Source organism: Myotis myotis, unplaced genomic scaffold, assembly GCF_014108235.1.
Source record: "Myotis myotis isolate mMyoMyo1 unplaced genomic scaffold, mMyoMyo1.p scaffold_m19_p_8, whole genome shotgun sequence".
Lineage (NCBI taxonomy): Eukaryota > Metazoa > Chordata > Mammalia > Chiroptera > Vespertilionidae > Myotis > Myotis myotis.
Window position 1 is genome coordinate 76248272 of NW_023416390.1, and position 18963 is coordinate 76267234.

The 18963-nt window shown below is 36.3% G+C and overlaps 1 protein-coding gene across 4 annotated transcripts in view; it reads left to right on the forward strand.

Annotated features, from left to right (window-relative positions):
* Window positions 1–18666, forward strand: part of DARS1 (aspartyl-tRNA synthetase 1) — a 74000-nt gene extending 55334 nt beyond the window's left edge. For 3 of the 4 annotated variants that reach the window (XM_036319782.1, XM_036319784.1, XM_036319783.1), the window contains 11 exons: window positions 2267–2347; window positions 3222–3281; window positions 5678–5789; window positions 7105–7239; window positions 10261–10408; window positions 11498–11644; window positions 13325–13367; window positions 14626–14706; window positions 15716–15827; window positions 16005–16076; window positions 18030–18121. In XM_036319782.1, the coding sequence (XP_036175675.1) occupies window positions 2267–2347; window positions 3222–3281; window positions 5678–5789; window positions 7105–7239; window positions 10261–10408; window positions 11498–11644; window positions 13325–13367; window positions 14626–14706; window positions 15716–15827; window positions 16005–16076; window positions 18030–18121 (1083 nt within the window). Of the gene's footprint in view, window positions 1–2266; window positions 2348–3221; window positions 3282–5677; window positions 5790–7104; window positions 7240–10260; window positions 10409–11497; window positions 11645–13324; window positions 13368–14625; window positions 14707–15715; window positions 15828–16004; window positions 16077–18029 lie in introns of all 4 variants that reach the window. The other variant, XM_036319781.1, reaches the window with a different exon arrangement.
* The last annotated feature ends 297 nt before the right edge of the window (window positions 18667–18963 follow it).

Sequence of the window (18963 nt, forward strand, 5' to 3'; positions counted from 1 at the left end):
CTATAAGTGAATTTATATATATTTAGTACTGTTGAAATAACCCTGCAGTTTTGAATCTGCAGTTCTCAGATCCGAGCCTACTTTGTATTTATAAAATGCATCATTAAATGTCTCTTACACAGTCTGTCTGATTGCCTTATCTTATATATACTCATATACATACACACACACACACACACCCTGTGAGCATATATAAAATAGATCAGTCAGGCAAACTGACAGACAAATGCAGAAAGATAGACTCATACGTGCACATTTATTTGGGAATAAGGTTATTTAACTGGAATTGATTGTCATGGAACTCTTCAAAGCTTAGAATATCTTGTCTTTATAACTGACTTAATTTGCCAAATTACTTTGTTTTCTTTGTGCAAATCTCACTTTAAACCAATCCAGGAAGTCTTTAACCTAGTAAAGGCAAATGTAAGGGTACACTAACCAAGAAAAACAAACCCCTATCTTCCAAGCAACATATCTTTTTCAGTATTTTAATAAATAAATTTTTAGTGACTATAGCAAATAATTGTATTTCTAAAACATTCTGATTATGGAGCATTTATTATAAACTTAATGTTGATAATAAATATAAAGCCCAAGAGCTTACAGATTTTCCCTCCATAAAAATAATTATAAAGTATCTCGCAAAGCATAAATATTTTATACTAAATAGAATTTTATAATTAATGACTTATTTATTTATTCAACCAGCAGTTACTGAAAATATACTTTGCACCAAGCACTCTGTGAGGTTCTGGGGATCAGAATACTCACAACCTAGTGAAGGAGACAATGAATTTTTACTAGTTCTAAAAAAAGTTTTTTTAAATATATTTTTATTGATTTCAGAGAGGAAGGGAGAGGGAGAGAGCTAGAAACACCAATGATGAGAAAATCATTGATCAGCTGCCTCCTGCACACCCCACTCTGGGGATCGAACCCCCAACCTGGGCATGTGCTCTGACTGGGAATCAAACCGTAACCTCCTGGTTCAGAGGTCGACACTCAACCACTGAGCCACGCTGGCCAGGCAAACGAATATTTTAAAAGCCCTAGCTTATGTGACTTACTTGGTTGAGCATTGTCCCATACTGAGTGGTCTCAGATTCAATTCCTGGTCAGGGCACATGCTGGGGTTGCAGGCCTGATCCCTAGTCGGGGAGGTGCAGGAGGCAGCCTTCTGATGACTCTTTCCATTCTTCTCCCTCTAAAATCAATGAAAAGACATGTTTTAATAATAAAAGAAGTAGCTGTTCAGTTTTCCAAGTTTGCATTGCAGATCAAGTTTCCATTAACTCATCAAAAGGAAGTGCTACAATTTGGGTATAAGAGGTGGTGTCAAATAATGCTATTTTACTGTGGAACTGGAGTATCCTTCTAATATTTTTTCTTTAAGTGTCTCACCTGAATGCTAAATGTGATCTACCAAATGGAAAAATACAATTTCCTGAATTAACAAAATAAGCTCTGTTTTCTTTTTGTGCTTTAGCAGGTTTTCTAGGCATAGCTGGGAACAATTAATGGGCTAACATTAAGAGTAGCTAATTCATTATGACCTAACTGCTTTTTAGCACTAAAATATGCAATTAGTGTGAGTAGATGTTGAGGGATATTAACACCATAAAGGAGTAACCTCATATGGTGCTCCCAACCAGGAGAGCAGAAGGAAAGGAGATATAATACGTTCGATGAAAGAAAGCAAGGAAGGCATATTTGGGAAAAGCATGAGAAAAGGAAGGAGAGGTACAGCAGAGTTGGGCTGACTGTAGTTCTGGTGGTAGAAATAGCTAAAGGTCATTAACAACTCATTTGATAATGGCCCCTTCAAATGAAAAAGTGTTTTTATATTCATTATTCCATTTGATTTTTACTGCAGACCTCATTTTACACAGTACGGTATTGAAGTTCTGAGGTTAAGTGACTTGCCTAACAACAGCTATAGTGATAAAGCAAGTCCTTAAACCCAGACCCCTCAACTCCAGTTATTACTTATTCATCACATTGGTGTGCACCTTAGAGTTTACAGAGTATATTTAGCTCATTTGACTGTTTCAACAACCCAGGGAGGTAGGCAAGAAATACTATTATCCCCATTTTGTAGGTGAAAAAACATGTACCATATTGTTTGATTTTAGTACATAGTTTCAGTTAAAGATGTATGCAAATATTCCTTCATGTTTAAGTCAATTGTAGATTTTTTTTTAAAAAAAAGCAAAGAATAACAGGTTTTGTGTGCTTCATGATCTTTTTGGTAATCTCTCACTTTCAGATTTATGTGGTCAGTTTGGCTGAACCCCGTTTGCCCCTGCAGCTGGATGATGCCATTCGGCCTGAGGTGGAAGGAGAAGAGGTAAAAATTATACTTTTTGAAACACTATGCTTCCTCTGTATGTTTAGTTTGCAAAACATTGAAAAGTTGATGCCCTGTTTCTATATAAAAGGTACCTGTTGTTACGAGCTTCATTTTTATCTAAGTTTATTCTTAACATCAGCAATTCTCAAACGTTTTGATCTATGAATCCCTTTACACGTTTAAAAATAATTGACCTCACAAGCTTTTGTTTTTGTGGGTATACTGTCAATATTTACAGTATTCGAAGTTAAAACAAATTTTTAATATTTATTAATTTATAGAAAGTAACAATAATATAAATACATCTACAGATCTTTGTAATGCCTGGCTTAATAGGCAACAGTTAGGTTCTCATATTTGCCTCTGCATTAAATTTGATGTGAGGCAAGGCTTTTGGGATGGGAGATGGAAAGAAAGAATCCCTATTCGTTCTCATTTCTCTTCTTTCTATCTCTCTCTTTCTTTTAACAGTAACTTTTCTCTAACCCTGCTTCTTGGTTTTTGGATCCAGATTGGGGTTTGATATTAATACACATAAACACACCTGTCACTTAAAAGTATACATGGCTTCTAAAAGTGTTTTTTGGCCCAGTCACCATGGCTCAGTGATTGAGCATCAACCTCTGAACCAGGGGGTCACGGGTGATTCCCAGTCAGGGCACATGCCTGGGTTGCGGCCTCGATTCCCAGTGTATGTCATGCAGGAGGCAGCCAGTCAGTTGATGTTTCTCTCATCATTGATGTTTCTATCTCACTCTCCCTCTCCCTTTCTCTCTTAAATCAGTATGTAAAAGAATATATTTTAAAAGTGCTTTTTGTGTTCTGAAAAAATTTGTAAAATCTGTTTTTCTTTCTCTCTCTTTTTTTTTAGGAAGGAAGAGCTACTGTTAACCAGGATACAAGATTAGATAACAGAGTCATTGATCTTAGGGTATGCCTCATTTATTTATTAAGTGACATGATTATGCCAAAATCAAGGAGGGCAAGGATAACATACCTGTCTTGGGCTCATTGAACTGATTGTTGTTTGCTTATATGTAAGTATGATAATACAAGAAACAGTTTACCTTTCCGACTGACCCTCCTCCAAGAACAAAGTGCAGGCAACAAAGACAGTCAAGTAATAGTTCACAGAATATTGACTTGCACTGTTTTAAAAAGACAAAGGAACATGAAGCCAGTAAAAAAGCTTGCTTCAAGGTGGTAACCTGTTTTAGACAAGTTAGTAAGCAAGTGAAAACATAACTACTAATATCACTAGAAAATTGTGAAAGAAATTATGTGCAGATTTTAGAGCAACCTGGTGAAGTTTAGTCCTCTGAATTTGATCTAAGCACAGAATCCTAATATATAAAAACCCTAGGTTCATCACATCTGCAACGACCAGGAGGCTCAACCAACAGGAAGTCAGTCCTGCATTCAGCACTGGGTTGCCATGGTGACCCAGCGCTGACTGCTATGGCTGCAGGCATGGTGACCCAGCACTGACTACTGAGGGGGCTGTGAATCAGGTCCAGAGAGAGGCCTAAAGAGAGAAGCAGGGTCTGATCCGTAGCCACTGTGGCAGCTGTTGATCAGCACTTGCCTCTTTCTTTAGCTCTGGGCCTGGTCAGCAGTCACGCCTCCTTTCTCTCCAGGCCTCCCCCAGGACTGCTAATCAGTCCCGCCTTTCTGATCAGGCCCCATTGATAGGCCCAGAGATGCTGACTGGCATAGAAACCAACCAATCAGAACCAAATCTGGGTCAACTGTGAGGAGCCAATGACTGCCTAGGAAGCGGAGCTTTTGACGCTGACTAGCATAGAAACCAACCAGTCAGAACCAAATTGGCTGGCAGGGGAGGGCAGTTGGGGGTGAGATCAGGCTGGCAGGTGAGGGCAGTTGGGGGCGAGATCAGGCCGGCAGGGGAGGGCAGTTGGGGGTGAGATCAGGCTGGCAAGTAGGGCAATTGGGGGTGAGGTCAGGCGGCAGAGGAGGGCAGTTGGGGATGATTGGGCTGGCAGGGGAGCAGTTAGGTGTTAATCAGGCTGGCAGGGGAGTGGTTAGGTGTTAATCAGGCCGGCAGGGGAGCGGTTAGGGGGTGATCAGGCTGGCAGACAGAAGCGGTTAGGGGCAGGCAGGCAGGCAAGCAGTTAGGAGCCAGCAGTCCCAGATTATGAGAGGGATGTCCGACTGGCATAGAAACCAACCAATCAGAACCCTGCTAGCCTGGTCGCCCCCGACTGCCCTCCCCTGCAAGCCTGGTCCCCCCCCCCCCCAACTGCCCTCCCCTGCCAGCCAATTTGGTTCTGATTGGTTGGTTTCTATGCCAGTCAGTGTCAAAAGCTCCGCCTCCCAGGCAGCCATTGGCTCCTCACAGTTGACCCAGATTTCGTTCTGATTGGTCAGTTTCTATGTCAGTCAGTGTCAAAAGCTCCACCTCTTGGCAGCCATTGGCTCCTCACAGTTGATCAGGCCTAAACGGGCAGTCAGACATCCCCCCAGGGGTCCCAGATTGGAGAGGGTGCAGGCCGGGCTGAGGGACCCCCCCCACCCCCCGCGTGAATTTCGTGCACTGGGCCTCTAGTTAACAATAAAGAAGTAGTTGACCCTTTGGTTTATATAAAGGGAAACCTCATAGGCTTCTGTTTCCCTTTCTAGCTTGGTTGCAAGTGAAAGATTTCAGTGGTTTCATCATTATAGTAAAACCAATGTCATCTTTCTTTCTTAAGGTTTTGACCACATCTTCCTCCTTTACATAACATATTCCACCTAAAGCTTAACGTTCTTTGTCACTTTATAAGTTCTTTCCAGCTTTTCTGCAATCTACAGGCCTGCCCTTATTGTACACCCATGTTTCCCCTGACCATTTGCTTTTTGTAAACTGTTACTTTTCCACATTAACTTGTAGTATATAGAAAAGGCTAGCAATAATCAAAAGTCCTCTTGATACTGCCTAGAAACCTCATGGTTTTCATCATTTTGGCCACAGCAGTTAAACATCCTACTGTATTTGCCTATGCTATTTGTTCATACAAGTTACTGATTTTGCCTCTAGAATTTGACCCAAAGAATATTTTTCTTTGGCTCACATCATTTTTTTTTTTTTTTTTTTACTTTAATTTCTTGCCACCATTGGAAAATGGGGGTTTTCACAGTAGATCTAAATGGCTTTCCATAAAAAGTTGGAGGTGAATCTGGGAATCCTGGGCACTCATGGCAATGTCAGCTAGCACCCTGGATGGGGCATTATGTGCTCTGTAAGCCCTGCACTACCCAGGAAGTATCATTTATTTATTTCCTTCATGTGTCAAGTTGATTTAATTAGAATTTATTATTATTTTATAGACATCAACTAGCCAGGCAGTCTTTCGTCTCCAATCTGGCATCTGCCATCTTTTCCGAGAAACTTTAACTAACAAAGGTTTTGTGGAGATTCAGACTCCTAAAATTATCTCAGGTATGCTTTAAGATATTCCTCTTAATTTTTAAAAATAATTTGTTTTCCCCAAGTTGCTTACTATTAGTTTTGTGTGTTTTTTAAATTTGAGAATCCCAAGTATTCCTTAAGGTTTATTGCTCTGAGACTATTTATTTCAAAGACTATGATACATAGCAGCAGTCCCATCTCACTAGCATCAGTAATACTACATCCCCTTATTTCAGGAGTCATTATATGATAGTGATTGTAAAGTGAGACTATAACACACAAGGCAAGATTGTTATTATATAAGTTGCACCAGAAATGACTTTCATTATGTAGATTTCTTTTTAAATTCATATTGTAATTTTGGTTTGTATAAACTGCATTGTAAAATTAATACTAAATATTGCAGACGGGAAAAACGTCATGAATTCTCATCTTTATATGACAACATTATCTTAATCATTTTACCCTTTTACTGTTGCTTAAATAACACTAAAAAGTGTGTTACTGCCCTGGCCAGTTTAGGATCAGTGGCTAGATCATTGGCCTGCAGACCCAAGAGTCGAGTTTGATTCCCACTTGGGTTGTGGGCCCAATCCTGGCCTGTGTCGGGGTGTGTGCATGAGGCAACCTATCGATGTGTCTCTCTCACATCAATGTTTCTCTATCTCACCCCACCCCCCTTCCACTCTCTCTAAAATTCAGTGGTGGGGAGGGGTGTTACTAAAGGCATTTAGTTGAAAATAAAAAAATTAAACATTGAATTATTTTTTTGTTTGTTTTGTTTATTCTCACCTGAGAATATTTTTTCCATTGATTTTTAGAGAGAATGGAAGGGGTGGGGGCAGAGAAAGACAGAGAGAGAAACGATTGGCTACTTCCCACACATGCCCTGACCAGGGCTAGGGATGAATCTGCAACCCAGGTATGTGCCCTTGCCAGGGATCAAACCCACAGCCTTCCATGCTCAGGCTGATGCTCTAACCACTGATTCACACTGGCCAGGACGAACATTGAATTCTTAATTAGAAAAATTATTATCTTTTTTTACAAAAAGTTTTACAAAGCTAAAGTAGCTTTTAATAGATTTTAAATTTATGCAGAAAGGGAGCGTATATATCCAAAGAAGTAAAATGAAAGTATAGCCAAAGAAGTAAATCTCACCTAAATATAAACTGTTTAGAATCAGGGATAAAACATATATAGACTATGGTTTCTCTGCAGTCTTTTTTCTAGTGTGTTTTTATTTAAGTGAAGTACTTGAATCAAAAGAATAAACTATTGTTATTAGAAGTTTGCATTGATAAGCTTACAATTGATTATAGTAACATGTATGTTTATATTTCAGCTGCCAGTGAAGGAGGAGCCAATGTATTTACTGTGTCATATTTTAAAAATAATGCATATCTGGCTCAGTCCCCACAGCTGTACAAGCAGATGTGTATTTGTGCTGATTTTGAGAAGGTTTTCTGTATTGGACCAGGTAAGGTTTTGGTAGTTAAGGTTATCTCAAAATTCATTAATTGTACCACAGCTAGGGTTTTAGAAGCACATTTATTTTATTTTTTTTAATTGTTGTTCTTTTTATCCTCATCCAAGAATATGTTTTCATTGATTTTTTTTTTTGAGAGAGAGAGAAGAAAAAAAATTAATATGAGAGAGAAACATACACCCTCTGAAGTAATCGGTTACCTCCTGTACCCTGACCAGGGATTGAGCCCACCTAGGTAGGTATGTGCCCTGACTGGGAATCAAACCTAAGACTTTTTAGTGTACCAGATGATGCTCCAACCAATTGAGCCACCACCCAGGGCTAGAAACACATTTTACACAGACCTTTTTAAAGCTTAATCCTTTTTTATACTGACTACATCAACACTAGACTTGGGGGTAAAAATAACAATATTGCCTGGTAGACATTTAGACATTTCCCAAAAAATTGTATGTTCAATAGTTCTTTGAACAGTTGAGCATCATTCATATGAATAGAATCATAAGCATTATATATATATATATATATATATATATATATATTCCTACAGAAGAATGCTGAAGACAAAAAAAAGAAAATGTGTATCTTGGGACTATCTCATTTTAAAAAATGGATGCTTTGAAAATATACACCCTCTGAATATATTTAAGTATATTATTTATTATACTTAAGTGTAATTAGAATAGAATTAGCTCCCATTTGGACTATCCTTTCAACTCTCCATCAATACTAAAGAAAAAGTGATTGCAATCTTCCAAGTAATGTATTTTGTTGTCCTGGAAAGCTCCTTGCTACTATTGTAAGTTTACAAATGTACCTCTGTATACTTTGCTGCCAGTTTTATTCCAAAGCTGTTCTTTTTTACTATTACTAATTGTACTCTCCTTAGTATTGATAATATGCTAAGGCCATTAGAAAATACTAACAAATGCCTGGATTTAATAAATTATACTAACATGTTTTTTAAGAATATATTTGCACCCTAGTCGGTTTGGCTCAGTGAATAGAGAGTCAGCCTGCGGACTGAAGGGTCCCAGGTTCAATTCCAGTCAAGGGCACATACCCGGGTTGTGGGCTCGGTCCCCAGTGGGGGGTGTGCAGAAGGTAGCAGTTGGTGGTTCTCTCTCATCATTGATGTTTCTGTCTCTCTCTTTCTTTCTCAAATCAATAAAAATATATTAAAATTCTATATAATAAAAGCCTAATATGCTAAGTGTCTGGTTGTCTGGTCGGCCATTCAACCAATCAAAGCATGATATGCTAATGATATGCTAAGGATACTCAACCACTCACTATGACGTACACTGACCACCAAGGGGCAGACGCTCCGATCAGTAGGTTAGCTTGCTTCTGGGGTCCAGCCAATCTGGACTGAGCAAGACAGGCCAGACATGCCCTGGAGTCCTCCCAAAGTCCCTCCCTGGCTGGCCAACCTCCCATGTCCCTCCCCGGCCCCAATCATGCACCAGTGGGGTCCCTTGGCCTCGCCTGTGCCCTCGCAATCCAGGCTGAGGGACAACCCTCTCCCGAGTGCACGAATTTCGTGTGCCAGACCTCTAGTATATATACATTTGCTAAAAGTCAAGCATGGACACAATCATGAAGCAAATTCTTTTATGATGCTAACTATAAGCAAAAAAAAAAAAAAAAAAAAAACAGCTTTACTATATTCTTTAAAACTTACCAAGGTAAAAAAAAGTTATTTTATATATATGAATTTTTTGATAGTTTAAGATAAATTAAATACCTGCTAATAGAGAAACTGGCAAGATCATTAAATGTCTTAATTTTCTGAATTTATTATGCAATTATTTGCTGAACACTTGCTGCATATATAGCCTTGCGCTATTAAAGAAGATCCAACCAGCACTTCTCCAATGTTAATGTGCACACAAATCACCTGGGGATCTTGTTAAAATGCAGGAGGTATGGGGTAAGACTTGAGATTCTGCAGTTCTCATAAGCTCCAAGGTACTGCTGCTGTGCAGACCATGCTTTGAGTGCTAAGAGAACAATATTGTCCCTGCTCCTAAGACACAATAAGACATGCATAGCCCTGACTGGTTTCGCTCAATGGATAGAGTGTTGGCCTGCGGACTGAAGGGTCCCAGGTTCGATTCCGGTCAAGGGAATGTACCTTGGTGCGGGTACATCCTCAGTTGGGGGTGTGCAGGAGGCAGCTGACCGATGCTTCTCTCTTATCGATGTTTCTAACTATCCCTCTCTCTCTTCCTCTCTGTAAAAAAATCAATAAAATATATATATTTTTTAAAAAAGACATGCATACATATCACAGCCACAGGGAATCTAATTGTGATATATAGTCAGCAGGTTGGTGTTAATTATGTGGTATAGGTAGGGTAAAAAAGAGGAAGAAGATGGAGTTTGCTAGAGATGCCATGAAAGAAAATTCAAACTGAAATGGGCATTAAGGACAGAGTAGGAGGTAAAGACAACAGAGATGGCATTCTAGAAGAAGCAAGCTAAGTTAAAAGCATGGGAGCAAATAAAATTGAGACTAGTCAGTATTGAGAAATGGGAAATATAGGGTGGGATTAAGTTATGAGAGCGTGGAGTGATGGAACAGGACTAGCCAGGAAGGCTGAAAAGGAGGAACGTGCAGTGAGGATGATAAGAGCTGGACTGAGGTAGGTGCTTCATCTGTACAGATGTCATTTAGCTTGAGTCAAGCTTTAATAAAATTGAGAACTCATTATATTGAATATTTTTAGTTATTGAGAAGGCACCTCAGGATCTTGCATTCCCTCGGGGTTCTTATGAGTCTCACTAATTTACATTTGTTACAGCTTTTACTACATGACTGTAGGAGTTTGTAATGAACTTAACTATCCATGAGAGTGCTGTAACAGATGGCTTGTCAAAGGTCTTTCCAACCTTATAATGATAATGAAAATAGTACCATTTGAGTACAAGTAAATAGAATTTTGTTTTGAATCTCAATTTCTCCAAAATTTAAAACACTGCTATGTATATCTTTTATTAATGTTACAGTATTCAGAGCTGAAGACTCTAATACCCACAGACATCTAACTGAATTCGTTGGTTTGGACATTGAAATGGCTTTCAATTACCATTACCATGAAGTTATGGAAGAAATTGCTGACACTTTAGTACAAATATTCAAAGGACTTCAAGAAAGGTAAAAAATATATGTATTATATCCCTAACTGGACTTAATTTCAAAACAGTTTGGGCTCTTCAGAATAAAGCAATTCTTGATTTGAAATGTATAAACTAAATTTTTATTGGACATACGTGTGCACATAGACTTGCTAGTTAGATGATCAATTAATTAATGAAAAAAAAATCCACACTCAAAATACTATTCTGGATCCAAGTCAATTGTGGCTTCATTTTGGTGGATATATTTACCAGATTGTATTTCCCTTATACTGACATCCTGGATATTTGAAGAAATAGAGCCTATGTTACTTTCATAGCAGTTAAAGTCAGAGTTTTTATTGCCTCATGAAATGGGTAGTTTGTTTCTAACAATGTTACTTGATATGAGTTACAAAAAAAGTTTTAATCCCTTAATGCCACCATGGTGACAAACAACATAAGACTGAGAAATGGTATTAAATCTTTTAAGTGTTTAAACTCTAGTCTTTAACTTAAACAATTTCTTAGTAACATTTTCTTGGTACCTACACTGATTCAAAGATGATTTTATGTGGCAAAGATGGTGCTCACTACCTACCAGATATTTTTTCTTAGCTGTTGCTAGTATTACAGAAGAGCCTAAAAGTGCACTGAGGCAGATTTTACATAGAGAGTTTTGCTCTAAAAGCATTTCCGTTTGATAAATAAACTTTATTGTTCCTTTTGAACAATAAAGCTACATGTGTCCCTTATTCCAGAATTATCAGTGGAATGCATATAGGACTGATAATATGTAGGCTCTTGGGTCCCTGCCAACTGGCCAGCTAGGAGGGGGCTGAGTGGTTCAGCTGGACGGGTACTCAGCTGGTCATGGAGCTTCTGCCTCTGAACTTCTCACATCATTGCACAGATAGTGACTCCTGTGAAATGTTTAAAATGTTTCTTTGTTAAAAGAAAAAAGAATTTGTAGCAAGTGTGTGGTAGAGTAAAAGCTATATATGTTCCTTATTTCACCAGTTTTAGTAAAAAGTTTCTAGTAATTTTTAACATGATGCCACAGTGACCTCTTGTGGGGAAAACATTTATCTCACACGTTATTATTAACTCTAAATCATTATTCAAATAGGTTTCAAACTGAAATTCAGACGGTGAATAAACAGTTCCCATGTGAGCCATTCAAATTTTTGGAGCCCACTTTAAGACTGGAGTATTGTGAAGCATTGGCTATGCTTAGGGAAGCTGGAATCGAAATGGGAGACGAAGAAGATCTGAGGTTTGTCTTTGTGACTTCTAAAACTTTAATAACTAGGTTTAAGATACGCAAGAATGAATATATTAACAAATCATAATTTTTTTTACCCAGCTTTTATTAACTTTTGGGTATATCGTATGATGCTGTTCTTGTTTAATGTGTGATCTGAAATAATGATTTAATGTGGTTTGCCTAAGCTTCAATAAATACCATTTTTGTGCCCCCTCTCCCCCTAGTTTGTAATGCTTTAAAGAATATAGAGACTTTTGCCTGTGATTTTGGCATCTAATATTTTACCTCTCTTTTTCAATCAGTGGCATTAGAGAAGATAGACAGTAATCTAAACCCATCCCCACACAGGATTAAGGCATAAAACTAATAAGATCTCCAAAAGTTTATAAAAATCACTATTCTTCATTTGATATGCAGTATTATTTTATCTAAACTCAGATCATACAGTGTATAATTTTTGAACAAATTACGTAGTTTAACAGATACGAAATTATTATCTACTATTTTATTCAAGCGTTCTTAAGTTAAAATATTTAAGGCATCACAAATCATATGGATATAAGAGGGAAAGGCATGATTGTCATTTTTTAGGGCTTTTTAAAAAATATTTCACTCAAAACCCTTTATTTTTGTTTGTTTAACAAATATATCTGTATATGATTTTAAACATCCCCTACATTGCTAGATGACATCTTAAGTCAAATCGTACATTCTATCATTTTCATAAGTATTTTAGAAATTGTTCTTAAATAGGGTAGATGCTAAAGTGGCTATAGAAATTTAATTGGTTTATATAAACATATTTTAAAGATTCAGAATTAGTAATTTTTGTTTTATAAACCTTTGATAAAGAGTAATGAGCCCTAACCCATTTGGCTCAGTGGATAGAGCGACGGCCTGCGGACTGAAGGGTCCCGGGTTCGATTCTGGTCAAGGGCATGTAACCTTGGTTGCGGGCACATCCCCAGTGGGGGGGTGTGCAGGAGGCTGCTGATCGATGTTTCCCTCTCATCAATGTTTCTAACTCTCTATTCCTCTCCCTTCCTCTCTGTAAAAAATCAATAAAATATTTTTTAAAAAAAGAGTAATGAAAAGGAGCCCTAGCCGGTTTGGCCCACTGGAAAAGAGCGTCTGCCTGCGAACTGAAGGGGGTCCCAGGTTCGATTCCAGTCAAGTGCACATGCCTGGGTTGCAAGCTCAATCCCCAGTGTGGGGCATGTGGGAGGCAGACAATCAATGATTCTCTCTCATTGTTGATGTTTCTATCTTTCTCTCCTTCTCCCTTCCTCTCTGAAATAAATAAAAATATATGTTTGTAAAAAGGAGTAATGAAAAGAAGAGACCATTTGAAGTGGAACCATTTAACGCCAAGAATAGCCTATGTTCATATAGTGAACTTTAGTAATATTTGATTGTAGGAAATTATATCATCCATGTTATTTCTGAATCAGTGAATTGCTAAATTCTGTTTATGGTTTTATTTAAATATTATTGAGCAGCATCTACTAAGTACCAGGTGCACTTATAAGTTGTTTTCAGTAGTACTTGCCTTTTTTAAAAAAAGAGCAGAATAGACAACTGTGTGTTTTGGCTGAATTTTTTATTCTTTGAGAACTTCAAATAGAGGTGCCTTAATAACTCTAAGAACTAATCAAACATCTGATTCATGTTTTTGTCATTGTTTTCCAGTACGCCGAATGAAAAACTGTTGGGTCGTTTGGTAAAGGAAAAGGTAGGACTCTTGTACATGCTGGATTTCTTTCTCTAAATCTGAAATGTATCCTGGTACTAAAGAACAATTGCAGAGGGAATGATTTTCCTAGAATAGTATGATTCCAGAATAAATAAAAACCCAGGGGGCCAATTTTTTTTTTCAATCTTGGAAAAATAAAAAATATTCAAACAGGCTTTGCCCAAACAGTTTGATTAACTCAGTATTCAATTTTTGTACTTAGTTGTACTGAAGTATCTCTAAAAGTGATATCTATGTCAGATTAGTTAGAAAGGACCTCAAGATGAGGGAGAATGAATTTCCTTTCTGCCTCTTATGTGAAAAGCTACTTTCCTATCTCATTTTCTGAAGCTCTTAAAGAAGAGAAAAGCTAAACTTAGAAGGGTGCTTAAATTCAAAGAATTGTGTGATGAAATGAAAACAGTCCTTGAGCGCCTCCTGCTGGTTGCACTCTAAACTGTTAAACTGACTGGGAAACACGTATATTTCTGAAACTGCACAGTATTGAGTTTATACCTTTAAAATGCTGTTTCAGCAGAGCCAATATCAGTTCGTCGGCTTTGTTGACATTCCCTCTACACTCCAGTTCTAGCAAAAATGTTTAACATCAAAACAGTCGAAATGTGATTGGTTTCTTTTTAATTATATCTAGGTCACATAGTAAGTATTCTAACAAAAATGTCATAATTTCATGTTAATGTTATTGATTTCATTTGTAGTTTTCATTGAAGAAAACTACCAAATTTCTTTTAGATATCTAAACTAAATTTTTAATTACTGGGAAGATAAGGTTTTTTGAAGGTGAATATTTTAAAGGTGTTTTTCCTAAAATAATTTATAGATTTAAAATGTTTGTTATTCTTGTAAAACCCAAATATATTTGGTATAACTTAACATAAACAGCTATAAAATACATCTGAAGAACTAAATGAGATAGAATAGCAAGGGAAAAAATGAAAATCAAAGAAGTTTATCGCAGCATAATTTTCAGTGTGGAAGAAATTGGAGAGAGAGTACATGTCACCCCAAAAAAGAAAATTAAGTATTGGAAGAATATACAACATTATGGCAAAATACTATAGGCTACAGATATTACTTGAAAGAAATAGAATACTCATTTTATTTACAGTGTAATTACAGTAATTTTGAAGTATAAAACGTGGTATTAAAAAAAACATTAATTACCAAAGTGCTAGCCGCCTTTTCACTTTCATTAAACTGTTAAAAACTATTTTAATTGTATTTATTCTTTTTATAGTATGATACCGATTTTTATATTCTTGATAAATATCCATTGGCTGTAAGACCTTTCTATACCATGCCTGACCCAAGAAATTCTGTAAGTAATTTGATTTTAAATAACCTGTTTGGGGGAAGAAGGAAAACTTTGTTACCTTGTCAAATTGTAAATGGGAATAATGGTTTTCATTCGTAATATGCAGTTCCAGTGGTCATGTTATGTGGATTACTACTAGTTTCTGTCAATTGAGGTCAAGGTGAAATCTGAATACTCTTGCAAATTGTTCCAAGAACATATTAAAAATCATTTCTGTGTGTCACTTTTTGAAGATTTGAGGAAGAAACACCATATAAATAATAAATAGTATTGCTAGATTTGCAGACACTAGCAAAATTTATTTTTGACCTTGAACAAATCTAAATAATGTGGCCTTTTACTATTTTTCCATGTAGTGGTTTCCAAGCTTTAGTGTGCATCAGAGTCCCTGGAGGGCTTTCTAAAGCACAGGTTCCTGAGCCCCTCATCAGACTTTCTGATTAGTTGGTTTGGGGTAGAGCTTGAAAATTTGCTTTTCTAACAAGTTCCTGGTAATACTGAAGCTACTAATCCCAGAATCACACTCTGAGAACCACTGGTTTATTGAAAGACAGGGAAAGTAAGTTAAAACCTGATAGAGAATAGGATGAGCTACGGTAAATTGATGTTTAATTTAATTTGCTTCCCTTAAAATAAAAAAGAAATGTTAATTGATAATTTGAAGTTCCAAAAGTGACCCCCTTAAAAACATTTCTGTTGATAAAGTAAAATGAGAATCAGCACTACTTCTTATAAGTTAGATATGGTGCTTTGATTTGATGTTGGAAGGTGTGGGAGAAGGGGAGTATGAAATCTGATAAAGGCAAGAAAAAAGTTACTATTCAAACCTCGCTAATTTAACCTGTGTTAGAGAAACAAAAGATGTTCATTGGAGCAGGTACATCATCAATTGTAGGAAAAAATGAACTTGCTCTTCTTGCAACAAAGGTCTTTTTTTCCACATGTGTAATGGAAATAGAATGGTAGCCACTTTCGATAAGTGATGTTTTTGGTTTGTTTGTTTTTCCTGCAGAAGCAGTCCAACTCTTATGACATGTTCACGAGAGGAGAAGAAATACTATCAGGAGCTCAAAGAATACATGATCCTCAGCTGCTAACAGAGAGAGCCTTACATCATGGAATTGGTAAACCACTTAAATGTATTTAGGAAAGTGATATGTATTCTGAAAATAACTTATTTTAAACCCTTTAAAGACTCCTCAGAAATAGTCATTTGGTTAAGTCTTCATTTAACAGTAATTGCTTTTTTATCTTTTTAAAGCTAAATAAAATGGTAATTTATGTTTGTGGTTTTTTTGTAGATTTGGAGAAAATTAAGGCATACATTGATTCCTTCCGCTTTGGAGCCCCTCCTCATGCTGGTGGAGGCATTGGTAATACATTCCTTTAATATTATGACAATATTAACTTATGGGTTCTAAAATATTGTAATAGCCCTGGCTGGTTTTGCTCAGTGGATAGAGCGTCAGCCTGCAGACTGAAGGGTCCCAGATCAATTCTGGTCAAGGGCACATGCCCAGGTTGCGGGCTCGATCCCCAGTGTGGGGAGTGCAGGAGGCAGCTAATCAATGATTCTCCCTCATCATTGATTTTTCTATCTCTCTTCCTCTCCCTTCTCTGAAATCAATAAAAATATATTAAAATATTGTAATAAAGTTCTAGCCATTCTTTTATCTTAATTGTTTAAAAGCAAAATGTCTTGTAAATGAAATACCCTGTGTTTTTCATCCATGAGTTCATTCAAATTAGCCCAAATTAAAGCTGTCCCTCAAATTAGCTCAGATTGCTGCTAAATGATTTGTTGAATTGTAACATTTCATTGACTTTCAGGACTATTTCTAAAGTATGTGTAATCTGCTGCTCTCTGATTTAAAATGAGTAAATGTTTAACTCAACTTTGGGATGTCCATGTCAAAGACATTTAAAAAGTAATTATCAATTTATAGTTTTGTTGAATTTTTATTTGTTGTTTGGAGGTTTTTGGTGAATACATAATATACTTATCATAATTTCAAATTAAAAGGGTATAGAGGAGTGTGCATTCACCTCCCTATGCAAAGGTAGTCTTTGCATGTGCAAAAATACACACACTTGTAAAAATAATTTTTTTACAAATTGTAGCATACTGTGTAAATCATTGAGTACCTTACATTTTTCCCTGACTGTATTTTTAATTAATTTTTTATGAATACCTCAAAAGCTTTTTCATTCTTAATCACCACATAGACTCCATTGAAAGGACGCACTATAGCCTTGTTAGCCAGCTTCCTAGGACATGTAGGTTGTTACTAGCCTTTTGTTACTACAAACAACGCTACATTGAACATATAGTTTAAGTCTCAGTGAGACATTTATGACTATTTTCTCTTCGAGTATTCAGTAATGTTCAGTTGGTATAACATTACAAACTTTTGTGACTGATTTGGCAATGTATATTTTAATTTTACTTGTGAAAGAGGACATTTGAATGGTTATCAAAATAGTACCTTGATTAGTGTTAGATTAATACAAGGTTCAAATAATGTCTGCAGATGTTTTTGGTAAGGAATAAGGATAAAAATGTTAATTCTCCTATTTATATTTCTGTTTTTAGAGTTAAGTATATTTCTTTAAAATTAAAAGTTGTTGTTATATAAGATTATTCTCTGACCTTTATGTGGTATATTAGTCTTCTTACAGCTTTAGTGAAATAGATAAATCAAATTGCACATAAAATGTTTCATTTGCTAGTGTTGTTCTGTTTTTTAGATGGCACTTGGTCTTAATTCTTATCAGTAGTATAGTATTTAAGTCAAAGTCAGTCTCTTCTGTACTCAAAGAATTTAGTACAATAATGTACTCTAGAGTCTTTTATACTAGGAACTACCATGTTACATGCCTATCAAATTACAACGAATTTCTGGTACTTCCATTAATAAACTTCCTTGAACAGGTTTATGACTTTTGTCTTATACTGATGACCTGCACTACGTACTTAGAATCTGGTCTTATTTGAAACCATACAGGCTTATACATGGGGGGGAGAGGGGGAGATATTTGTTTAAGCCATAAATTTTGGACATTAACATAGATTTCTGTAGTTCGCATTTCATAGAATCACATAGCTTAAGGATATCTCATTTTGTCCTTCTCACAAGCGTCATCTCTATTTCGGAATCAGACCTAAAACATTCCATGTTAAATAAACTTGAAATTATAGAAGTCATTTTCCTTCCTAACAAGGAAAATTATTTTGTTGATCAGCAATACTATGTTGGTAATTTTCAAAATGTAAGAACCTGAGAGATTTTCAGAAAAGGAATTAATGTTTATTTTGTTTTCCCTAGGGTTGGAACGAGTGACTATGCTGTTTTGGGGATTGCACAATATTCGTCAGACCTCAATGTTCCCCCGTGATCCCAAACGACTCACTCCTTAAAGAAAGCCATGCTTTACACTTTTTCAATAACCTGCTATTGATCGGGCAGCACCTTGGGTACTTAAGATATGCAGTAGAATAAACGTCTTCTCTAAAGTGCCACAATTGCTTTTGGACTAATTAGTATAAGTTACTTTAAAAGAGAAGGTTTTTATAACTTTGAACATGCTTCAGTAGGAAATGGTTGAACATTTTAATGAAAAATTTATGTGATTATGTTAAAAATTCATACTGCATTACTACAATAAATGTTAACAATTTTAACAGTTAAGATTGTAAATTTCTATATTATAGTTGCCGCAATATTAATGTCTTAAATTTCCCATATTTTAGTTTATTTTTTTAAATTCTGATAAGTATCTGAGATTTTAATACATGCATAATTGGCATATTATGGAAAATTAGGCAGAAAGTATCAATTCTTAAAAGTTGTGTCCAGAAATCATGTAAAGGCAGGTAAGAATACTGGTTAGAAAATATTCAACATAATATTGTATTAAATTGTTCAATTCTAAACCTGAGTTTCAATAAAATATTAAAGCTAATTTATAGTTTTCTTTGTGTAACTTCACAGCAGTCAAATTTTATAATTAGCGCTTGGCATTTTAATTTGGGAATAGAAAAAATGTATAACTGGTTTATGTAAATGACCTAAAACAAATGAAAACTTATATGTTCACAACATCCTATACACCAGTAATAAAACCCTAATATGCAAATCCACTTAATGATGGAATGACAAGTCACTATGATGCGCACTGACCACCAGAGGGCAGACGCTCAACACAGGGGGAGCGCCCCTAGTGGTCAATGCACTGCCACAAGGGGAGCGCCACTCAGCC